At 35.9% G+C, this 24,488-nt stretch overlaps 1 protein-coding gene across 3 annotated transcripts in view; it reads left to right on the forward strand.

Moving 5' to 3' along the window:
* The first annotated feature begins 10,608 nt into the window (after positions 1-10,608).
* The window catches only part of LOC127959805 (mitochondrial 10-formyltetrahydrofolate dehydrogenase-like), an 83,390-nt gene continuing 69,510 nt past the window's right edge, over positions 10,609-24,488 (forward strand). For 2 of the 3 annotated variants that reach the window (XM_052559190.1, XM_052559189.1), the window contains exon 1: positions 10,609-10,791. In XM_052559190.1, coding sequence (XP_052415150.1) covers positions 10,714-10,791 — 78 coding nt within the window. In that variant the 5' untranslated portion in view covers positions 10,609-10,713. Of the gene's footprint in view, positions 10,792-12,797; positions 12,942-24,488 lie in introns of those variants that run through there. The other variant, XM_052559191.1, reaches the window with a different exon arrangement.

Consider the following 24,488-nt stretch of genomic DNA (forward strand, 5'->3'; position numbering starts at 1 on the left):
CACTACCCTCTTGTATCAGTCTGTTTTGTCAATAAAACCTTATTACCTCCCAATGAAATTGGGTCCTCCCTCCTAGATCCCTGACATAGGTGCTAAATTTCTGCTGCAAAATTAAATCAGCATCTACATTAAGCTTGTCAGCAGATGGAAGCATAAAGTGCTACAAAATCTCCTGGTAGATGGCTGCATTGACTTTGGACTTGATAAAACATAATGAACCAACACCAGCAGACGTCACGGCACTCAAATCATCACTGACTTCAGAAACTTCACACTGGACTTTGGATTCTGTCCCTCTCCAGTCTTCCTCCAGACCTTGAATTCCAAATGAAATGCAAAATTAACTTTCATCTGAAAAGAGGACTGTGAACCACTGAGCAACAGTCCAGTTCTTTTTCTCCTTATCCCAGGTGAAATGCTTCTGATGTTTTTTTTTTTTTTTTTTGGTTCAGGAGTGGCTTGGTTTTAGGAATGTGACAGCTGTAGCCCTTTTCTTGAAGAGGTCTGAGCTTGATGACTCTTGATGCACTGACTCCGGCTTCAGCCCACTCCTTGTGAAGCTCTCCAAAGTTCTTGAATCTGCTTTTCCTGACAATCTTCCCAAGGCTGAAGTCATCCCTGTTGCTTATGCACCTTTTCCTACCACACTTTTTCCTTCCAGTCAACTTTCTATAAATATATTTTGATACAGCACTCTGTGAACAGCCAGCCCTTTCAGTAATGACCTTCTGTGGCTTAACCTCCTAGCGGAGGGTTATGATGATTGTCTTCTGGACACCAGTCAAGTCAGTAGTCTTTCCCATAATTGCGGTTGCATGTTCTGAACTAGCCCAGGAGGTAACCAGTATTTATACTAATAATTAATAAAAATACTCAAGCTCAAAATGGAATGTCCAAATTTTTTGAGATACTGAATTTTTTATTTTCCTAAGCTGTAAATCGTAACAGAATAAAAAAAAAAAAAAAAAGTTTACTTTTTTAAATTAAATTACAAAAAATAAAGAACTTTTCTTTTAAGTAGTCAAGGATGAATTTTGTTTGAGCAAAATGGTATACACTGTGCTGCCAACAACATTACAATGAGTCACGCAATATCAAATGTCAATATTCTATTCTACCATCTTCTGAATTGCTGAAAATTGTGAATTTTGGTTTGTTGGGTTTAGTATAATGCCACCTTTATACTCTAAAATCTATAAAGGATGCATTACATATTAATTACCTTATTAAAATTGAAAAGAGTGACCATTTTAGAGGTTTCACACACAGGCCTCTGTTCGGGCTAATACAGGGTTGTTTATGATCAAAGTTATGATCAAAGTCATACAACTCCAATTTAAGTTACTTTTGGGTGCAATAACTTTTACATTGAATGTAAAGTCTGTGTTTTAGCAAAACAAGTTACATGACATAGGCTAAATTGTTTACATCTCTGGTTCACCCCAAACAATGATAAAACCTTACAGTATTCTCACAAAATCATGTATTCCATAAGTATCTAATCATGTTAGTGCAATTTAGACAAGTCCAATGGATTCACAGACCCAGAAAACATGTGGTTAGACACCAAGATTACTTGACTAAGTCAAATAATGAAGGAGTTAGGATATTTTAAGGGCTCCCTGCCCATCTTGGACGCCATCTTGAAAATTACACCTTTCTAGTGGTCAAACTTTGGTAAACTTTTAGCATGTTATTAAGGACACCTAATACTACAAAAAACAGCTGAGAAACCTTTTGTTAGAATTTTTTTAGGGTTAGGTGTTTTATTTTCATATATGCAGCCATCTAATATAATATATGTGTCATCAATATATTATTAAATGTATTCAAATATATAAAATATTAGAAAATAAAAAGGGAAAATAATATATTACAATATATCACAATATATTTTAAGAAATATATTGGTAAATAAATTTTCCTTTCGTAAGGGAAGAGGCAACGAAGAACAGCCATCGCTTCTGGAACTTCAGGATACCATCATTTCTGCCGTCATTGACAAGATAAACGAAAGAGCGGATCAGACAGACAAGGCGGTACAGTACAATACAGTCCAGATAAATGGTCTGAAAAAGTCTTTGGACTTTTGTCATAAAGAAGTGGCAGATCTGAAAAAACAGAATAGCACCTTAAAAGCTTCATGCGAGACACTCCAGAGAAAAGTCTGTGAAATGGAAACCAAAGTAAATGAGAGTGATCGATGCAGCCGACGACAGAACCTACGTTTGCACGGGATCCCAGAGAGAGAGGATGAAAACTTGAAGTCTCGTGTGCAAGAGGTCTGCCGTGCGGTGCTGTCGGCTAGTGAGGTTGGAGAAGTGATTGAGGCAATTGACGTTGTCCACAGAATTGGGAGACGCAAAGATGGCAATTCCAATCAGCAACCAAGACCAGTGATCATCCGGTTTATATCGAGAACAGCGAGAGACTTAATCTGGAGGACATCTAAGAAGAGTGAGTTCCTGAGCAGCAAGAAGCTTTGGTTCAAAGAAGACCTGACCGCTGAAGACAGAGCCATTCGTGGCCGGTTCTGGCCAACTGTAGAAGCGGCAAGAAAGAGAGGAGAGAAGGCTTATTTCGTGGGGATCAGAACATTTGTGAATGGAAACAAAATTAAAGACACTTGAAAAGGAAACATCTTGTATGCTTTGTTGAAGTGCAACCATTTCTTAAGGTAACCCCACATGCAGGGGCGTAGCAACCGGGGGGGACGGGGAGGACACGTCCCCCGCACTTTTAGAAACAGGTGATTCTGACCCCTGCTAATTTTTTTTCTTTTTTTTTTAGGATCCAGCGTGAATATTTCCAGTAGTGTTCTCTGATTTGTTACTTAGATTTGAGTGAAGTAACATTCAGCCAATCACAGAGCGAATCATCTCCTGGGCGCGTCTGCTATGAGCTTCAAATCTCTTGTTGCTCTTCTGAATTTTCGTTCGTTCGTTTGTTCACTTTGCTATTAGGCCGTCTGGGATAAAATGCACCCCAGAAAAAAGTAAAGGACGATTACATCCTTTTTTCAAACACACACTGTAAGTATGTTACAGTATGTCGCGATGACACGAATCGCGCGATAAAGTTTTCATGTTATGATTTAACCTATTGAACCCGTATGGACCTCGTCACGTCGTGCCGGATTCAGTGTGTTAAATGCTCTCCTAATTGTCACTTTGGATAAAAGCGTCTGCTAAATAAGACGTAACAATATTATTGGTTTCTGCTGTCTTTTGTTTGTCTACGTGCTGCTCGCGGAGTAAAATTATCATTTCACAATAAATCATATTTGTTTTGCAACGAATATCTTAAAATACTTTATCAAATTTTATTCTTTTAATTCATAACTGTTACTGTTTTATGTCCTAACTAGTCTGCAGGAAAGGCAGGCTGTGACGTCACTGGCAGAGAGAGGGGGCAGTTGCTCAACCTCTCCAGAATGTGTACAGGTGAGATTTGTATCTGGGTTACTCCGCCGCGGTATCCCCGAAGCAATCTAAAATAGTCCGAATATAAACACTTATTATAGGTGCACCCTAGTGATTCAGGACAAGCCAAAAACACGGTTTGGAAAATAGATTCATGTTGTACTCGCTTATTATATAAATTTTTCTACATTTTGAACACAAACAAAGTTACGGACCGCAGCTCTGATTGGTTGTTTTGTTTTTTTACCGGGAGTGATGTATTTCTGCAAATGGCAATAGGACACTGGGAGGAGCCAGAGGAGCTTGATTTTTTCACAGATTATCTGTCTCATATTTTTCATAAAATGTATGTTGTATAAAATTACTGTAGATGTAATCTGTATACTCATTTAACACCTGTTTTTGTCCAACTGTTAAAAAAAAAAAGTTATTGTTCAAATGTAGTGCAACTGAAATATTGTAAATATCATAAAATATCTTTATTTCATAAAAACAAAAATATATAGATGGTCTCCCATTGGTCTCAAAGTCCTGCAGTATTTTTAAATTTCGAGTATGATTTAACAAAAATAGGTTCCTGTAAGCTATCATGTCATGTTCCCAAATTTGAAAAAGTAAAATGCCAATTGGTATTCTGTTTAGAATTTATTATGAACATAAGCTTTGGGTCAAATCACCATACAGCTGTCCCCCCCACTTTTAAAATGACTGCTACGCCCCTGCCCGCATGTGTAATAAAGGGCACTGAGGCAGCTAATGATTACATTAGAGCAGTTATCTCTGCAGTTTTTGCAAAGAAGTTCATACAGTTAACGTTATTAGTTCTGAGTTTTTATGTCTGTATCTGTTTTATCTGTAAATGCCAGAGGTGCTAGAGACCAATTGAAAAGGAAATGTTTATTTTTATTTTTTCAAAACAAAGGTGCTGATTTTTATTTTATACAGGAAGACTCATGCTACTAAATCGGATATTTCTTTTTGGGGGAGTCAATGGGGGAAAAAAATATGGTTTTCATTTGGGAGTAACCGGTCAGCAGGGGTCGCTATTTTACAGGGAAACTTTAAAGGGCACATTATTAAACATTTAGCAGATTCAAATGGGAGATGGGTAATACTGGTTGTTGATGTAGATCATTCCCAATTCATTATTGTAAACATATATGCGTGTAACAACAAAAAAGACAACAAGCTATTATTTACAACAATAGAAAATATAATTAACCAGCTGATTACAACTTTTCCTACTGCCAAGATTATATGGGGAGGTGATTTTAATACCGTTATGGATGGAAATCTGGATAGATGGCCTCCAAGAAATAGTTCTTCAGATGAGTTGGAGAATGTATGTCAAAGGATGAGTCTTGTTGATATCTGGAGACACAAAAATCCCAACAAAAGCATATATACTTGGAGTAATAAAGATAGGTCACAGAAGTCCCATATAGATTTCTGGCTGATTTCTTCGGAGATCGATGACAAGACGGTTTCAGTTCATATAGAACCTACTGTTCTCACAGATCACCAAGCCATTTATATAAAGATAGATTTAATAATAGTCAGTTGCAAACCAAACAGAGATTATTGGAAACTAAATCAAATGCTATTACAAAATAAACAATTTAAGGATGATGCCGCCGTGATAATTGGAAAATATTGGAGAAAAGCTAGTTTTGATAACAACTTTGGAAGCTGCTGGCAGCTGATGAAATTTGAAGTTTGTAAGTTAGCTATAAAACTAGGGAAGAAAATAGCCAAAGACAAGAGAGAGGAAGAATCCAGAGTTATCACTAGAATAATAAAGTTATCAGAGAAAGTTAATTTAACTGGATGTGAATTTACAGAACTAACTTCTTTACAGCTTAAATTGGACAAGATGTATGAAGACAAATTTAGGGGCTTTTGTCAGATCTAGGAGGAAATGGCTTGAAAAAGGGGAAAAATGCACTAAATATTTCTTTAATCTAGAAAAAAAGAAACTTTGAAGTATAATCCTTAAATAAATTGAAAATCAATGATGTTGTCTGTAATAATAAGATCCAGATATCAAAATATGTTGCTGATTTCTATCAAAGATTGTACTCTAATGATGTCGAAAATGCAAAAAATATGGATCTCTTCCTAAAAAGTAAAAAAAAATATATTGATGTCATTGACGATGGCTTTAAATTGGTTTGTGACAGAGAGATTTGTTTATCAGAAGTGCAAAAATGTATTGACTCTCTAAAAGAAAATAAATCGCCAGGGAATGATGGGCTAATAAGTGAATTTTACAAGGTTTTTGACCAATTGTTAGCTCCTTTTTTAGTTAAAGTTTATATAGAAGCCATTAAGAAAGGGCAACTCCCACCAACTATGCGACAAGGACTTATTAAATTGATACCCAAACCAAACAAAGATAAATTAAGTATTGAAAATTGGAGACCAATTAATTTATTGAATAATGATGCTAAAATATTTGCACTAATTTTTGCTAAAAGATTAAAATCAGGGTTAGATGATATAATTGATGAAGAACAATCAGTCTTTATGCCAGGCCGAAATATAGGTAATAATATACGTTTGATTTTGGATATGATTGATTATAATGAATACATAGTAGGTGATTTTTTTGTCCTATTTGTCGATTTTTATAAAGCATTTGACACCGTTAGTGATCAATTTATGTTAAAAATGATAAAATGCTTTGGTTTTGGAGAACAGTTTTTAAAGGCTATTCAAACTCTATACAGAGGATGTAACAGCTCAGTTAAACTTGCTCATGGCACAACTCCTAGATTTGAGGTAGGTCGTGGAATACGACAAGGATGTCCCCTTAGCCGTTTTCTTTTTCTCCTTGTTACACAAATCATGGCAAGACATATTAAAAATGCCCAGTTCCAAGGTATATTGACATTAGGTACAGAATTTAAAATTTCACAGTTAGCGGATGACACGGCATTATTTCTCCGTAATAAAAACGAGGTTATCAAAGCAATTGATTCTATCACAAAATTCTCTGAAGTCTCGGGTTTAAGAATGAATCTAAATAAATCTGCCTTGTTGTCACTAAAGGAATGTGACTTATCAGTCATAAGTGGTTTTCCTGTTAAAAATACAATAACATACTTGGGGGTTATCATTGGTAAAAATGAAAAAAGGCGTTGTAATCTTAATAGTAGAGAAAATGAGGAAACTATTTAATATATGGTTGATGAGGGACTTGTCACTGAATGCAGAGTTTTATTGTCTAAGGCAGAAGGGATATCACGTGCCGTCTATCTATCTTTATCCATGGGAATGCCAGCTAGTGTATATAAAAAACTTGATAAGATCTTATTTAATTTCATTTGGAGGAATAGGACCCATTATTTACGTAAAGATATTTTATGTAATTTAAGGAAAGATGGTGGTCTTGAGGTGTTGACTTATGAAACCTTAAGTAATTCCTTTTTGGTGAGATGGTTAAGTAATTTAATTAAGGAAGCAGAGAGCATTTGGAACACCTTTCCCAAACAGATTTTTGATTCACTGGGAGGATTAAACTTGTTGTTGAAATGTGACTTTGAAATTGAGAAGTTACCTGTGAATTTCACTAGCATGCAATGTTAGCCTGGAAAATGGTCTACAGGCACAATTTTTCTCCCACAAACTGTTATATTTGGAACAACAGGAATATTCAATATAAAAAATAAATCTATATATTACCAAAGATGGGTAGATAACATTCTATTAGTTTAACAACTCATGAACACAGAAGGTCAATTACTAACATACGACGAGTTTCTTTCAAAAGCAAAACTTCCTGTCTCCCCTAAGGAGTATGCTATCGTTTTTCAAATGTGATCTCATGAGAATACGTGTGTATTTTTACGTTAAATGTGGTTCTACCACACGTACATTTACTTACGTTTTCATGCACATAGAAACGTACAATTTAGACGTATTTATAGCAGTAAAACGTACAAATACTTATGTGTTAGCATTTTAAAAACGTAAATAATCTAACGTAAAGTGTGAATGTATATGAATTCCCATGTATTAATATTAAAATCGTGGCTTTAATGATTTAAATCTGTTGTATTTAATTGTCATATCAATACATGTTTTAATTCAATTTATTGAAAGCAGTTTACTCGTCTGCTTAATAGGAAATAACATTTCTGTGCATGCTGCAAACCATAGATACACAAAAGCACAGCATACAATTACAAATCACATGCATTTGTTTGCTGTACTGCATATCTTTAGAATCCAGATGTTTGCAAGGAACATATGCAAATTCAGCCATTTATCAATCGATCTTCATCTTCATTCTCAGCAACAGCGTCCGTCACAGTCTTCTTCTTCTTCTTCTTCTTCTATTTTTACTGGCGGTTGACAACTTGTTGTTGTATTACCGCCACCTCTGGACTGGAGTATACCCACCACTTATATTATCTCTAAACTTTTAAATTCTTTTTAAAAGCCCTGTACTCTTTAAAAAAGAAAACAAAATTTGACACATTTTATCAGAACTTCCATCTAAAATATTTCTATAATTAAATATAATTTCATTAGCTTCTACTTGCTCAATAAACCTTTCCCTCTCATTCTTATATTTCTGACAATAAAACAATACATGCTCTACAGTTTCTGAGTTATTTCCAAGACAATACTCACAGATACCATCACCATGCTTTTTCATTAAAAATAATGTACTGTTAAGTCTGGTGTGCCCAATCCTCAACCTGGACAACACGCCTTCTTCATGTCTAGTTCTACCTGACCCTGCATTCTTATTTAGGCCTACTTTAGACTGTAAGTTAAAAAGATGTCTCCCACTTGATTCATTTTCCAAACAGCGCTGCCACATTTTAATTGTTCTTGTTTTAATAATACTTTTAACTTCTGCTTTACTGTGTTTTATGTCAACATCAATGATATCTTTATCTGCTGCTCTTTTGGCCCATACATCAGCCAGCTCATTCCCCTCCACCCCTATGTGTGCTGGAACCCATAAGAAGGAAAACATTTTACCCGCCTTTTGCAACCCACTCGCTAACTGCAATACTTCAAGCAGAATGTCTTTCCTGGACCCTGAATGGGAATTCTTGATACTTAAAATAGCAGAACTGGAATCAGAAGCTATGACAGATTGTCTGTTCCCCCCATTACTTTCTACCCATAACAGGGCAAGCCATATAACTACAAGCTCTGCCGTATATACTGCCAAATCATCACTTAGCCTATTTCCTACAGCCAAACCCAGCTCAGGCACCACATGAGCCACTCCCACTCTTTTATCTGATCTTTTAGATGCATCTGTAAAAATAATCCTGTCATTTCTGTAGTTTTCTGTTATATATCTATTAACTATCCCCTTATCTACTCCACATACCTGCTTTTCTTCCAGCAGCCCTAAGTCCACTTTTAATTCCTCAAAAGTCCACGGGGGAACTGTTGAGTATGGTACTGTCATACAGATATTAAGAGCACTTAAACCCATACACTCAACTTTTTGTTCAATACCCCACTCAAAGCTTTTTACTTTTTTATTTAATCGCTCTTGACAATTTCTTAGGGTTATGTGAGCAATATGATCCTCTCTATGACCTTTAAGATTAGCCCAGTACACTAGGGCCAGTTGATCTCTTCTTAAATTCAAGGGCATCTCCCCCACCTCCACTTGGATGGCTGCCACCGGAGAGGACTTGAGTGCTCCACTGCAAATTCTCAAGGCTTGGTTTTGCATTACATCCAGTTTATGTAACAATGACTTGGAGGCTGATCCATATGCTACACTCCCATAATCGAATACTGACCTCATTAAACCAGTGTAAATTGTTCTCAAAGCTGCACGAGACGCACCCCACTCAACCCCACACAAGCACCTCATCACATTTAGAATTTTCTTACATTTATCAACAATCTTCTGGATATGGAAGGCCCATGTCAACTTCTTGTCAAACCATACACCCAAGTACTTAAAAACCTCTACTCTTTCCAGCTCTTTTCCTGACAAGCTAATCTTAAATTCCGGTCTTATACTCCCCTTAGAAAAGAACATATCTTTTGTTTTTTCTGCTGATATCCTAAATCCCCATTGAACTGCCCATTTCTGAACTTCATTTACTGCTCTCTGAATTTCCTTTACTATGAATTCCACATTCCTCCCTTTCTTCCACATGGCACCATCATCAGCGAACAAAGCTACTCCATCAGGCCCCTTCACATTTTTGAATATCTGATCTATTATTATATCAAACAATATAGGGCTTACAATACTCCCCTGCGGAGTGCCATTCTCAACTATATATTCATTACTTAATTCTCCGTTTATTTTAACCCTTAGACTTCTTTCAGCCAAAAAAGCTTTTATCCACTGGAGCATTCTACCACCAATCCCCATCTGCTGCAACCTGATCAACAATCCGTTCGTCCACAACATGTCGTACGCTTTTTCAATATCGAAGAATACTACCACCACTGCTTCTCTATTTACTTGAGCTCTTCTTATACCATCTTCCAAACATACTATTGGATCCATTGTACCTCTACCTCTCCTAAAACCACTCTGGTAGCTCTGCAATAACCCCTTTGACTCAACACAGTAATTTAACCTATCGTTTACCATTTTCTCCATAGTCTTACCCACCTGCGAAGTTAAAGCTATAGGCCTGTAACTACTTGGATTATGAGGATCTTTACCAGGTTTCCTAATTGGCACAATTATAGACTCTTTCCACTCCTTAGGTATCCTTCCCTCCAACCATATCTTGTTAAATAACAGCAACAGCTTATCTTTCCCTATTCCACTCAAATTATCCAACATGTCATAACATATTGAGTCTCTCCCTGGCGCAGATTTTCTTAATTTTCTCAGGACAATATTTAGTTCTAGTCTAGTAATAAATTCATTAATACTACCTTCTTCCTCATTCACAATCCCATCCACTTTTGAATATCTTAACAATGTCTCTTTCCTTCCTTCCTTTTCCTCCAAACTGAGGTTATCTGAACTATGAACCCTAGCTAATGTTTTAGCAATCACTGTCCGTCACAGTCAAAACTCGCGCTCGTTATGATTCGAATTTGAAAATAGCGCCAGTGCGCCACGTTACGATATGCTTTACGGCACTGATATCGAACGCTCATTGGTCCTCATCCAATTCGTCACAGATTGCGACATGTAGTGTTTCAGTTTATGACATCTGAGTACTGCGACCATAGACATCATATAAGTAGACGCCCTATTGGCCGCTGGGCGACGAGATTTGCGGCCGCCATCTTGAACCGGTCGTACTCCTAGTTTCGTTGTGTAGCAGCAGTTAAGATGCCAGAGAACTGTGCAGCATTTTCCTGTTCTAATCGGCGGACCATCGCAAGTACGGCTCGGGATTACTTTTCACAAGTAAGATTTAACATAACTATTATTACTACTATTGTTATTTGTGTTTGCGCACGTGATTTCAGGAAGTAAAGTATATTAACCCTCTGATGGTCTTCCTTTCCTGTCCACACTCGTGTTTTTTGACAATAACATTTAATTTTGTGACAAGATAATATATATATCTTTTTACAAATGTAATTTTACTCTGTTTGTTAATGTTTTTACTCAACATTTGTGCAGTTTTTGGAGGATTTATGATATCTTCTAAATTTCTATAAATAAATAAATATTTATTTAAATAGGCTTTTTACAAAAAAAAACAGCATTTAATGTAAAATTCACTTTATAAAAGACACAGATTTCTAACTTTCATTCATGGGGATAACATGGATAATTTTAAATGATTTAATGTAACATTTATACCCATTTTTTGGAAAATGAAGTTTAAAAAACAAATAATAATAACTTTAACCATGGCTATAGAGCTCCACTATATGCTATTTGCCTCCCTGAAAGATATCTTTTCACAAGTTGGATTCAGTTGGATTCATATCTAAATATTATAAAATCTTTTTTTGTTTTACTGAAAAAAATCCCAGTTTTTCAATGTTACATTACAATGCATTGCAGGCAGTAAGCATGGTAAACCGCATGACTTCTGTTGACGGCGTTGGAGCAGGTTTGTGTGTGTATGTGCGTGCTAAATTGTATTGTCTCATACTGTCATCTCACTCTCTCTCCCTCTTTGGTGGCAGTTGTTTTATAACCTCACGTGTGTGTGTGTGTGTGTGATGGAGAGAGAGGGAGGGAGGGAGAAGTGTGTGTGTGTGAGATGGAGGGAAAGAGAGAGGGAGAAGTGTGTGTGTGTGTGTGAGAGAGAGAGAGAGAGAGAGAGAGAGAGAGAGAGAGAGAGAGAGAGAATGTGTATATGTCACAAATTATAATATTGTTTCTTCAACTTATTATCTGTTTCTGCTTCTTTATCATATTTATAGTGTGTGCTTTATAAATATCCTACCTCACATATTTATATTTTGGGCGTCTGGTCACTTATATATTATATCAGAATATAATATGCCACTGTATGCCTATTATGAATATTAAAATACGCTGAACCATGTGTCCTATATCATAGCTGCATGAATGACCTTTGCCGCAAAAAAAAAAAAACCCGCGTCAAAATCAGTTAGGTATTCAGTGAGATATGATTAATTTAATGCGCTGACAGCTCATTGCACCTGGCAAACAAGTTACACTGAGTGGAGCTGGCGACCGGTCCAAGATGGCGGCTCCACGGCTCGTTCAATAGGCAGTAGCGTTCGATGGGGCGTCTACCTATATATGTCTATGACTGCGACAGTGCGCCTTCATGGAGAGAAGACAGATACATAATTTCATGGATTAATAAATTAAATTCTGCTCTGTACCCTATAAAAACTATTACCTCCATAGAGGACTGCGACTGGAACTCTTTATAATTTGAACTACTTTTGGTACGACTTTTGATATTTTCTCAAAAAAATAAATGATTAACGTTATGTTTGTTTGTCTGTTATTTGTTTGTTTATAACAGTAACGTTATGTTAAGAAATGGTTATGGGTAGGTTTAGGGGTAGGTGTAGGATTAACATTAGTAGCTCAAAATATCGTTTTAATGTTATATTTTTACTAAAATTGTGTTTTATTATGTTTTATTCTTTTAACATTCTGTATAAAATGGGTAGGTTTAGGTTCGGGTCGGGTATAGGGATCTTACATTTATCAAAAAATATATAAAAAGGGAAAATATACATAAATATTAAACAAATTAATCAGATACGCATTGAAGAGCAGCTTCATGAGCAAATTTCTATGGATAACTGACTGGTCAGAAAACACGTTCTATCTGTACGTATTTGAGGTCGTTTTTACGTACATTTCGATACGTATCGAACCTGTAATTACGTCCAGATAATACGTAAATGACACTGTAAATACGTAAGGGCACATACGTATTGGACAGTTTTAATTTACGTCTAAATATGTACGTTTGTGAGATCAGGCTGCCTGATGAGACAGGATTGCGCTCGCGCTCCGTTCGTCTCTGACGCAGCGGACGTGTGATCTATAGGACTCGTGGCCAGTGCCGGAGCCGTCGACAGCTGTATTTATTGCATGGACGAAGCAGAAATGTAAGTGTCTAAATCATACGCACAGATCCATTGAATGATAAATGTTTTTAAACAATGCTGATGAACCGAATATACGAAGGAAACTTTTAAAATTAACCACAGCATTAACAACGACCTTGAAATAAGATCGCAAGATTTATCTGATAATCAGATGCATGAAAGTAGCGTTTGTTTCATTAGCAAACAGACATCTGACGCGTTTTCTCTCCGAATCATTCGCTGATGGAGAGGAAAAGTTAAATAGAGTTGAAGACGTTTTCACGATGAAAGAGAAGCGATCTCGCTCTCATAGACGTGCCAGGCTATATCTGCAGCTAACTGAATAAAAGCAGAATTAACTGATGGAAAAAAAAAAACACAAACAATTTATTAATGATGCAGTGCTAATTGAGATTTATTACAGTAGGCTACAGAAACCAAAAAGTATATTTTCTACCTTATTCTGTGCAGAAAATTTAAATAATTGCTAATTAAATGTAGCCTATATAAAATATATATAATTATTATTATTATATAGGCTACATACATAAAATGATTGTATTTGACATTTCTGTCACTTCTGAAATTATGGCTACGCCCCTGGTATGACAAAATGTTAGCTTATACATAATACTCTTTAAGCTCTTTTTTAAAAACTTGGCTTACATACATTTTTATGTATGCCATGAAGGTTTTTTTTTTTTTCAAAAGGTTTTTTGTTTTTTTTCCTAACCTATGGTTCTCCTAACCATAAATGCTACTGTAATTTGCCCCTTGACTAAGCATTTAAAGAATTTAGTAGAAGCATTTAAATAATCCCGTGAATGCACTTAAAGAATGCAGAATCGAATCGTTATAATCGAATCGAATCGAATTTAATTGTGAATCGAATCGAATCGTTCTAAATTTGCAAAAATCGTTCTTGAATCGAATCGAATACCTATGAATCGTAATCGAATTGAATCGCTGCCTTGCCAAAGATTCACAGCCCTAAATAAAATGTATGATGATTATTCTGTGTCATTCTTAATCGTTTTCTCAATCATTCAAAAAATGTTTTTAATAACAAAGCAAAAGCTGAATGTTTTTTTTATGCACACATGAACTGGAATATAAACATTCTTAATCTCTGTATTTATTTATTTGCCCCCAAAATTATACATTTAGTAGATAAAATGCACGATATAGTTATTATTATTTTTTTTTTAAATGTCTTTATAAACTTTATTTTTGTATTTAATCATATACTGCATAGTGGTGCACTTGAAAATCTTCTTGACTCAAATGTTTATTGGTCAAGTTTTGAAATCCACAACCTCGCAGTACTTTAAAAATGTTTTGCTTATTTTCTACAAACTTATAACAATTAAAATATTTTGTAGTTTAATAACAAATGGCTTAATCAAACCATACAGTAATTTGTAAATTCTCATTTCAAAGATAGATAGATTGCTTTTGTTAAATAAAGACTTCAACTGATTCTGTGTTAAAAGTTTTATTAAAGCTACACAAGGGTTTACTTATATATGTGTTTAGGGATAGGCCTACTGATCAACACAAGCAAGCACGTTATAAGATTTCTGTTGTAAGTAAATTATTAAATACATTATTAAAGTAAATTCCTATATGAACAACAAATGGCAAACATAGATTTAAACACCATGAACAAACTCAATGAAATCAGTCTAAATGTTGGGAGATGAAACATGCTTCCAAATCAATGGGACCATATTGTTTATACCCACTGCAGAATAAGCCATTCAAGAATGACCCACATGTTTGTAATCTTAATAGAATATCCACCAACATGAATTTTTTTTTTTTTTTTTTACAAAACCCTTTATTCATGTAACATGTTTTATTAGGTTGTGCTTGGTTTGATTACCTTTGATTATCTTGATTTTTTAAAGTGTGGATTTCAGGAACAAAATTTAGTAAAACTGGTTAATAATACAACATTTGTATCAAATAGTAGGCTATACTTTTTTTATTTTGCATTTGATTTGTTTAACTATTACACTGATAAAGTACACACTATGTTGGTCATCATCCAACATCCCCTGCATCAGATAAAAATAAATAAATAAACAAACAAAATAAAAAAAGTTAATTCTGAGAACGTTTACCCATGTACGTGTACAATAGTGGCTCATATAAAGCTTGAGAAATAAGTCTCCCCCATTAGAATAGCTTCTGCAAAGTAGAAAAAAAATAACAGGCTAAGGTGCAAGTATCAAACTCTGCTGATTTGTAACAGATAAATTAATTGCAAACAAACAGCTTCTCCACATGAACTGTAGGCTGCCATGCACTTCCATTTGACACCTTTTTTAAGGAAAAAAAAAAGTTAAAATGTTACTTCATAAGAGTCTTTATATTGTTCTTTATTTCTCAGTTTACAGTCGTACAATACAGTGAGTTTGTAGCAAGTTTGTGCCACCATATGTTACACACCTTCAAAAGACATACTTATCAAATGACATACTTTTAATAGCAAAACAGAGGAATATAAGAAAATATATAACAGCTGCTGGCCCATTTACTTGTAGTGTATTCTATGATGGGCTACCTTTGGCAAAATCAGTGCTGTATTCGAGTAAACATTTAAAACCGTAAACAATGAATACAATTTTGTGCACAAACGATCCATTATGTTCTACATTTGCTTATCTTCATTCGAAGTTGAAACGTAATTAACCTACCTTGAACAGTTTTTGTGATCCGGTGAAAACGCACTAATATTTTCAGAGTTGCTTTAACGCTAATATGGAAACTCATGAATATTCATGTATGCTCCGCCCAGCGTCACCGAAAATCTCATAAACCGAATATTTCAGAACACCGGTTTGTAATGCGATTTGTTCATGAACCAACCGAATCGTTCCATTGAACCGGTTCTATGCAGCAAACCAGTTGAACCGGTTCGCCCTATCGAACCGAGTCGTTTAGGACAGTTCGTGTCTGGTCCAAACCATCCCTGCGTCTCAATGTGCCTACTTTTAATACGCCCTCAAAGTATGTATTCTTTTGGTGAAGAAAAGTACACACTTTTGACTGTGTAGTAGAAAAAGATTGTATAAAGGTTTAATTTCATATATGAAAGAAAAATTGCCCCCCAACATATCAGATCCACCACTGTGCTCCAGAAGTTAATATTTTTTTTTCCCAAAAAACTTTTTCTTCCGACCAAAACAACCTAGTCCCAGTGAAATGTCTGGTTATTCAGTTGAATTCAATTAAGGTTTATTTGTATAGCGCTTTTTACAGTACAAATCATTACAAAGCAACTACAGAAAATTATGTTTCTACAATATTTAGTAGGAGACTGTCAGTTTGTGCATGTATGACCGGATCTTTCAGAAAAATGTATACAAGATGTAGTCAGCCAGACGATGAACATAATTAACAGCTATTATTATATGATGCTGTCACACTTTTAGCAATATTTGTTAGTTCTGTTATGTTTGGCAAACTGTAATCACTTTTTAAAACAGGATCATGCTTATGTGTCACCTCACCACAATTTTGGAGACTTTCAGATGCAAGAATCTACTAATACAGATCCTTCAATTGTTAACATCTCAATTTCATATTCAGAAATACTGAATGCAACATTTTTAAACTAACTTCTAGGAAATCACATTATCACATATTCTATAATATTTGACTAAAATACAACAGAATCAAACATTCCCTTACCCAAGGCTTGTTTGATTTGCATGTCTGAATTACTGCCCAGTAAAACACACCCAGGTCAATACACTAGATTCTCTTTTGATGGATAACTTGCAAGCCAATCACACAGTTAAATAACAACTATACAATTTTGTCATCTGTCCTGGTAAAATTACCTAAATCTGGCCTAAATCTGGCCGAGTCATTTAGGACCGTTTGTGTCTGGTCCAAACCATCCCTGCATCTCAGTGTGCCTACTCTTACTTGCTACGCTCTTAAAGTATGTACTCTTTTGGTGAAGAAAAGTACAGACAGTGTAGTAGAAAAGTAGGCAAGCTTTGGGATATACTATCTAGAGCCCGACCGATATGGATTTTTGGGGGCCGATGCCGATGCCGATATTAACTCGAAAAGAGCCGATTTATAAGCCGATATTTTGATTTTGAAAATAAACTGGATATTAGACCCATTTCCTATAAGCTGCACTTACATAACATTCAATGGCAAAATATCTGCCTGTTCTATGTATGTGGGCTGTATAAACCATTTTCCAGAAGGGATTTATGTAAAAAAAAGCCTTAGATTACGGTCTCAATCACTAAACAATTGCACATCAAAAGTATATATTTTTTAACGATCAAAAAACAGTCTGATTTTAAACATTTAACACTTTTACTTTCTTCCAGTTGAAGCTGATTTTAACAGTCTGTGTGTGTACTGTAAATAAATTATAATACTAAAGTTAAAGTTAAAGTATTTGCAGAAGTAGTCCCACACTTTTGCTGCTACATCATTCACCTTTTTCAGCCATCTGTAGGGCAGAAAGAGAGACATAGAAAGAATAAGCATGTGTATTAATGATATCACCATGTATCATTACTCATGTCATCATTAGAATTATAATAATAATAAACAGGGATCTCCTACATAGGCAAAAATGAGAAATATATATATATTTTTTTATTTGTCAAGCAATAGGTATTAACCTCCTTATATTTAACAATATTATTTCAACATTTTCCTGTTATGTCTGTAAAGCTGCTTTGAAACAATATGTAAGAAAAAAAAAGAAAAGAAAAAAGCGCTTGTTCAGCTCACATTTATTTACATGTCCCCTCTGATTTAATCATTTCTGACGCACCTACTGTAGTTACTGTAACTACACTATATTTGCTCTCACAGACACATTCACAACGGACCCGTATATCTTCTCCTCTTCTCTTTGTGCAGTCTGAATCAAAATGGTTAACGTTAGTGCCATGAACACACCGCTGTCAATTTTGAGAAGAACCACCTTCAAACAAGTTAATAGCAAGCATTTAAGGGGCCTGCTAAAAAGGAAGCTATATTAGCGTTAGAGTAACGTAACCAGCCTGAATTCACCAAATTGTTCCCTGGGCCTGAGGGTAGCCTCTTCTTCCTTGCTTCTCTCTTAATTCTCATCAGCAGGACTAGCGCTATCGCTCGCTTCTTACAACGGGACAGATACATGTTTGCTGCTGACCGAAAAGAGGAACAACAGACTATGAAAGAGCTCCCGCTAAAAGTTTTTAAAACTCCGCCTACGCCATAGCGCAGAGCAGGGCAAATCGCGTTGTATCTGAAGGGCAACGCTAAACCCAGCGGCCAAGCGCTGTGCATACCGCGTCCTGTGTGAAAGGCCCATTACGCGGTCATTATGTGGGAAACACACCGCAATAGAATAAGCACTAAACGCTAACTTTATAGTTCGACCTCTTATTAACGTTCGCGCTCTTCCACTGATAAACATGGTATTAGCTTTGTGGCTAATCTAATATAGCAATGCATTAGCGGCTGTAAGTGATGTTACAGAATATTTAGAAGTGATAATGATAGGACCGTTAACTAGAACTACCACACCGTTTTTATATACAGTGTATGAACTAAATCTACAATCATTTCACATGACGAACGACAGACTCACCTGGGTGGCTTGGCTGATCGCTTTCTTCTTTGTGGATTTCTGGCGCTGTTGCAACTCTGGAGCTGCAGACCGCCCTCTGGTGGGCAAACTATGCAACACTCATAACATGAGTGAAGAATATGAGACTGTTTCTCATGTTTCATCGGCCGTTATAAACGCCGATGCCGATTTAAATGCAATTAGCTCATATCGGCCGATAATATCGGCCGGCCGATATATCGGTCGGGCTCTAATACTATCACACAATTGCGTCTTTTAAAGGACCGCTCTGTCATACCTGTTACATGCACTGTGTCACTGTAAACTGGCCTGTCTCTCATGTTGTCACAGTTAACCTCTTCCACATTTCATTTAACATCCTACTACTGTACTGTAGAGAACAGAAGTAGCTCATTGATCTGGCAGTCACGGGTCTTTCATGCTGACATCTGCTCATATTTTCATTTAAACGTTGATTATTAGTAACTCAAACTAGGGGTAGGCGATATATCGTTTAGACGATAATATCCAAATTGTTGTCTGGACGATTTGCAAAATTGGCATATCCGACCTCCCAAACATGAAAAGAGCTGAAGGAAGTTAAAGAGAAAAAAAATAACGCACACTATAACCTTGTAAACAATTATATGTAACGATTTTAATAATGTAGGGGTTTGTTTGACTGTATTTTTTTTTTTTTTTTTTTTTATCACGATTGTTCCCCAATGAGTAAGCTGCTACTAATTTGCAATACAACTACGGAGTTCTTACCTGTGTGTTATGACGTTTCTTAGTTGAAGCAACAATCCAAAAACATAGAGAGTAAAGCGGATGTACGATTTATAAAATAGCTGCTAGAAAAGGCAAAATATGCGTTGTTTGCGGAAAACTGAAGTCTGAAGTTAAAACGTTTTCCTTAAATGTCTGTGGCGTCCTCAAGGTGCGAGCTTCGTGATTGCATCATTAGAACATTGCGTTGTATAATGATGAGTCCAAAAGATGGAATACATTTTCCCAAGAGATCTACTGGAATAGCCTCCGAACAACAAAAAGGGCTTCTTTTAACTTCTAAAAAACGTTTGTTTTTAGTACAAACTAAAACATTTTTATTAATACAGTGAACTGCCCATAATGCTCAGTGCCCCTGATGTCTTATGTCATTACAGTGTGCCGTGCGTGTGTTACTCAGTCACTTGTTATCATGCTTGTTATCTAGCTTCTAGCGCAAACAACACAAGAATTAGCGTAGAAAGCAAAAATACACAGTCATCCTCAAAACCAGTGCCAGAAGAGCTAACAGCGAGACGTGGGTCAGTTTCTTTAGTCGCCCATCTGTAGAATTTGTTGCATGCAGAGCGCCGCATAGCAGAACGCCACAGCCAACCTCTCCCATCATCTCCGTACAACGCACAAAACACCGTTTGAAGAGTACGGCTTCATCCTGAACAAAAACAGCACTGCTGCTACAAACACGGTACAAAAAAAAAAAAAAACAGACACAACAGACCTTGGCAGAAACATTCACAAAGAAAACACCATATGACAAAAAAAGCGAAAAGTGGAAAATGATTACAAACTCTGTGACAAGTTTTATTTCAAGGTCTATGTTGCCAATTCAATCAGTCGAGAAGGATGGGTTTCAAGAAATGTTACAGACTTTAGATACCAGATATAATCTGCCTTCAAGGAGATATTTCAGTGAAACAGCTCTACCAAAACCGTTCAAGATAAACGCTGTCCCATAAATTGCAGAAGGTCACCTATTATGCCACAACCTCAGATCTGTGGTCCAGCAGAATCTTGGAGCCATACTGCAGAGCAGTGTCTGTTATTTATTTTGTTCCTTTTGTGTTTTTTTGTCCTCATCTTTTATATTAATATAATGTACAAAAATTTTATATTGTGGTGTTTTTTAATATTTACATTTTGCAAAACAACTTTTTTTTTAAGAGGTAGTCACATTGTTGTTAGTCTATTACTAATAGAGTACTGTTTGCAAAGCACAAAGTTAATTTATTACATACATATATTGTACTGTAAAAGCACTGTTCTTGTATTAAAGTAAATATTTAGTACAGTAACTTGGTTCATGTTTAAATCAATAATGTCTCATATCTTTATGTACTAGTAATTCCATACAATAATAGGTAAAATGCGGCAAGTCAAAAGACCAACTGGACCTTCTTTCCCAATTTGCACACATTTTTTTTTAAGTATTGTAAAATGATTGTCTTAATATCGATATCAAGATATTGAAAAAAAAAATATTGAGATCTACATTTTTGTCAATATTGCCCACCCCTTTTCGTAAACCTCTCTACCAAACCGTCGATTGCATGCATCTGCCACTTGTAGTTTTTCTTTTTATTCGGGTTTGTAGTTCTGGACCAAATCCTTTGAGTAGAATCTCTCTGCAAAACCAGAGGCTGCATTTTCAGGAACGCAATCCTTGGACCGCATTTTTAGGACCCTAGGTTTTTAGTGACAACGCCACCTACTGAATTAGAGAACCAGCGAAGATGGATGAAAATCAAAGTGTGAGTATCAAATGTGAATAATTTCTTATTTTTTTAACATTAAAAACAATTGTGATGCATTTCATTGGAAAGTTAACATGACTTAAAAAATAAAAAGTGTTCATGGTTTGCTAAATGATCTTGTACGAATCTGTTGCATGAGTTAGCTTGTGTTGACATAGTGACAGCACAATAAACTGTGTCGCACATTCTATGTGAAAGCTTGTTAATTACTCATTGTTTTACCATTTTAGTTAAGTTAAAATAATCGTAATGTTTTAACTGTCATATGCTCACAGTCGGCCTGTTCAACATTACCCCACAATACATGTTATGAGTATGTCTCTTCTTTTTGACATGGTTTTATAATGTTGATTGAGATATATGACATTTTAATAGTCAAACATTACAGAGAAGCCAACATAATAATTAATTGTTAAAATACTACGTGTCTGTACAGCCTAATTTCTCACTGGTTGTCTATCTGGTTTAAATTATTATTAATATTATTTTATTTTTTTATTTTATTGTGTAGAGTTCTTGCTCAGAAAATTCATCCTGGTAGCTGGACTGAGAAGACTGGGCATGATATTGTGGTGAATAATATATTGCATAATTACATATTTCAATGAAATATGATTGCCTGTAATCTGCATTTCATATACAAGACATGTGATAAAGAGTACAGCAGCTGATGTTTCATGCATCACTAATATTATTTTTTGTTGATTATAGGGCTTGCCATGCTAGATCTGTGGAAATGGATGGGATTTTTATGTCTATGGTCAGGTGGCCTACACAATGTCCAATCTATCCTTTGTTTTTAAGCGATAACACTATTTCTGTTAACCTTGCAGTGAATATGTTCTCCATTTACTATTTCAGTGAAGTTGAAGAATTTAATAGGGTGATAGAGAAACAATTGAGAAAAGTGTTCGCTTTAAATATTTAGAGGTCAGGAAAAGTCATGTTAATAATGCTATTTCTATTCAGATTTCTTGCATCTCTATTATTATTTCTCTCAGTTCAGATGGGCTTTATTGACATGAATTTTTCAAGAACCTTTGTTCCGACAACATACAATTTTTCCAAGTCTTTGAACAGTATGCAATAACAGTATTATGAACATTCATTGGTATGAATATTTATATAATCATTTTTGTATTGCATATGTGTGTGCGCTCTGTGTTCACTAAGATCTTTTAAATATTAAATTAAAAATTAGAGAGTAGAACATGTTCAACAAAATTTTCCTTATTTCATTCACTTCTCTCTTTGTCACTCTTAGGAGTCATTGAAGACATTGTCCATGAAGTTCTTTCTATGTTGTTCACGTCATGAACAAATTTGTCTTTGTGTGTGTTCAAGTTCAACTGCTGTAATATATTATCTTATAAAATATACACAAATTTAAATCTACTCCAAGACTCATGCTTGTGACTTCCTCTGTACTTGAAAATGTGGTTAATCTAGTGACTGAAAAGACTTTACCATGATTCCTTGTTTATGTTACTTGATGAGTAATTATTTATAATACTTAAATACATTTACATTTTAATCATTTAGCAGACACTTTTATCCAAAGCGACTTACAAATGAGAACAATAGAAGCAGTCAGGTCAACAAGAGAACAACAACAGTATACAAGTGCCATGACAAGTCTCAGTTAGTCTAGTATAGAACGCATAGCCAGGTATTTTTTTTTTTATTTTTTTATTTTTTTTTTATTAAATGAAAAAGACAAGAAAAGGAAAAGTGCTGGTGTTAGTAAGTTAAGTGCAGGCGAAAAAGATGAGTCTTTAGATGTTTCTTGAAAATGAGTAAAGACTCAGCTGTACAAATTGAGATTGGGAGGTCATTCCACCAGCTGGCCACAGTCCAGGAGAGTGATTTTGAATTTCTTTGGGATGGCACCACAAGGCGTTGTTCACTTGCAGAACGCAAACTTCTGGAGGGAACATAGGATTTAACCAGTGAGTTTAGGTAAGTTGGTGCCGTGCCAGTGGTCGTCTTGTAGGCAAGCATCAGTACCTTGAATTTGATGCGAGCGGCTACTGGTAGCCAGTGTATCCCGATGAGGAGAGGAGTAACATGAGCTTTTTTTGGCTCATTGAAGACAACCCTCGCTGCTGCATTCTGGATCATTTGCAGAGGCTTGACAGTACATGCAGGAAGGCCCGCCAGGAGAGCATTACAATAGTCCAGTCTGGAGAGAACAAGAGCTTGGACAAGAAGTTGGGTTGCTTGCTCTGACAGGAAGGGTCTAATCTTCCTAATGTTGTATAAGGGAAACCTCCACGACCGGGTCGTTGTAGCAATGTGGTCAGTGAAGCTTAATTGATGATCCATCACAACTCCTAGGTTTCTGGCTGTCCTCGAAGGAATTATGGTTGACGAGCCCAGCTGTATAGAGAAAATGTGATGAATCAATGGGTTAGCTGGAATCACCAGGAGTTCAGTCTTTGTAAGGTTAAGCTGAAGGTGATGGTCATTCATCCACCTAGAAATGTCACTCAGACAGGCTGAAATGCGAGCAGCTACCGTCGGGTCATCTGGCTGGAATGAGAAGTAGAGTTGGGTGTCATCAGCATAGCAGTGATAAGAAAAGCCATGCTTCTGAATGACAGATCCTAAAGATGTCATGTACAGTATTGTTCAAAATAATAGCAGTACAATGTGACTAACCAGAATAATCAAGGTTTTTCGTATATTTTTTTATTGCTACGTGGCAAACAAGTTACCAGTAGGTTCAGTAGATTGTCAGAAAACAAACAAGACCCAGCATTCATGATATGCACGCTCTTAAGGCTGTGCAATTGGGCAATTAGTTGAAAGGGGTGTGTTCAAAAAAATAGCAGTGTCTACCTTTGACTGTACAAACTCAAAACTATTTTGTACAAACATTTTTTTTTTTTTCTGGGATTTAGCAATCCTGTGAATCACTAAACTAATATTTAGTTGTATGACCACAGTTTTTTAAAACTGCTTGACATCTGTGTGGCATGGAGTCAACCAACTTGTGGCACCTCTCAGCTGTTATTCCACTCCATGATTCTTTAACAACATTCCACAATTCATTCACATTTCTTGGATTTGCTTCAGAAACAGCATTTTTGATATCACCCCACAAGTTCTCAATTGGATTAAGGTCTGGAGATTGGGCTGGCCACTCCATAACATTAATTTTGTTGGTTTGGAACCAAGACTTTGCCCGTTTACTAGTGTGTTTTGGGTCATTGTCTTGTTGAAACAACCATTTCAAGGGCATGTCCTCTTCAGCATAGGGCAACATGACCTCTTCAAGTATTTTAACATATGCAAACTGATCCATGATCCCTGGTATGCGATAAATAGGCCCAACACCATAGTAGGAGAAACATGCCCATATCATGATGCTTGCACCTCCATGCTTCACTGTCTTCACTGTGTACTGTGGCTTGAATTCAGAGTTTG

Source organism: Carassius gibelio, chromosome B6, assembly GCF_023724105.1.
Source record: "Carassius gibelio isolate Cgi1373 ecotype wild population from Czech Republic chromosome B6, carGib1.2-hapl.c, whole genome shotgun sequence".
NCBI classification, from domain to species: domain Eukaryota; kingdom Metazoa; phylum Chordata; class Actinopteri; order Cypriniformes; family Cyprinidae; genus Carassius; species Carassius gibelio.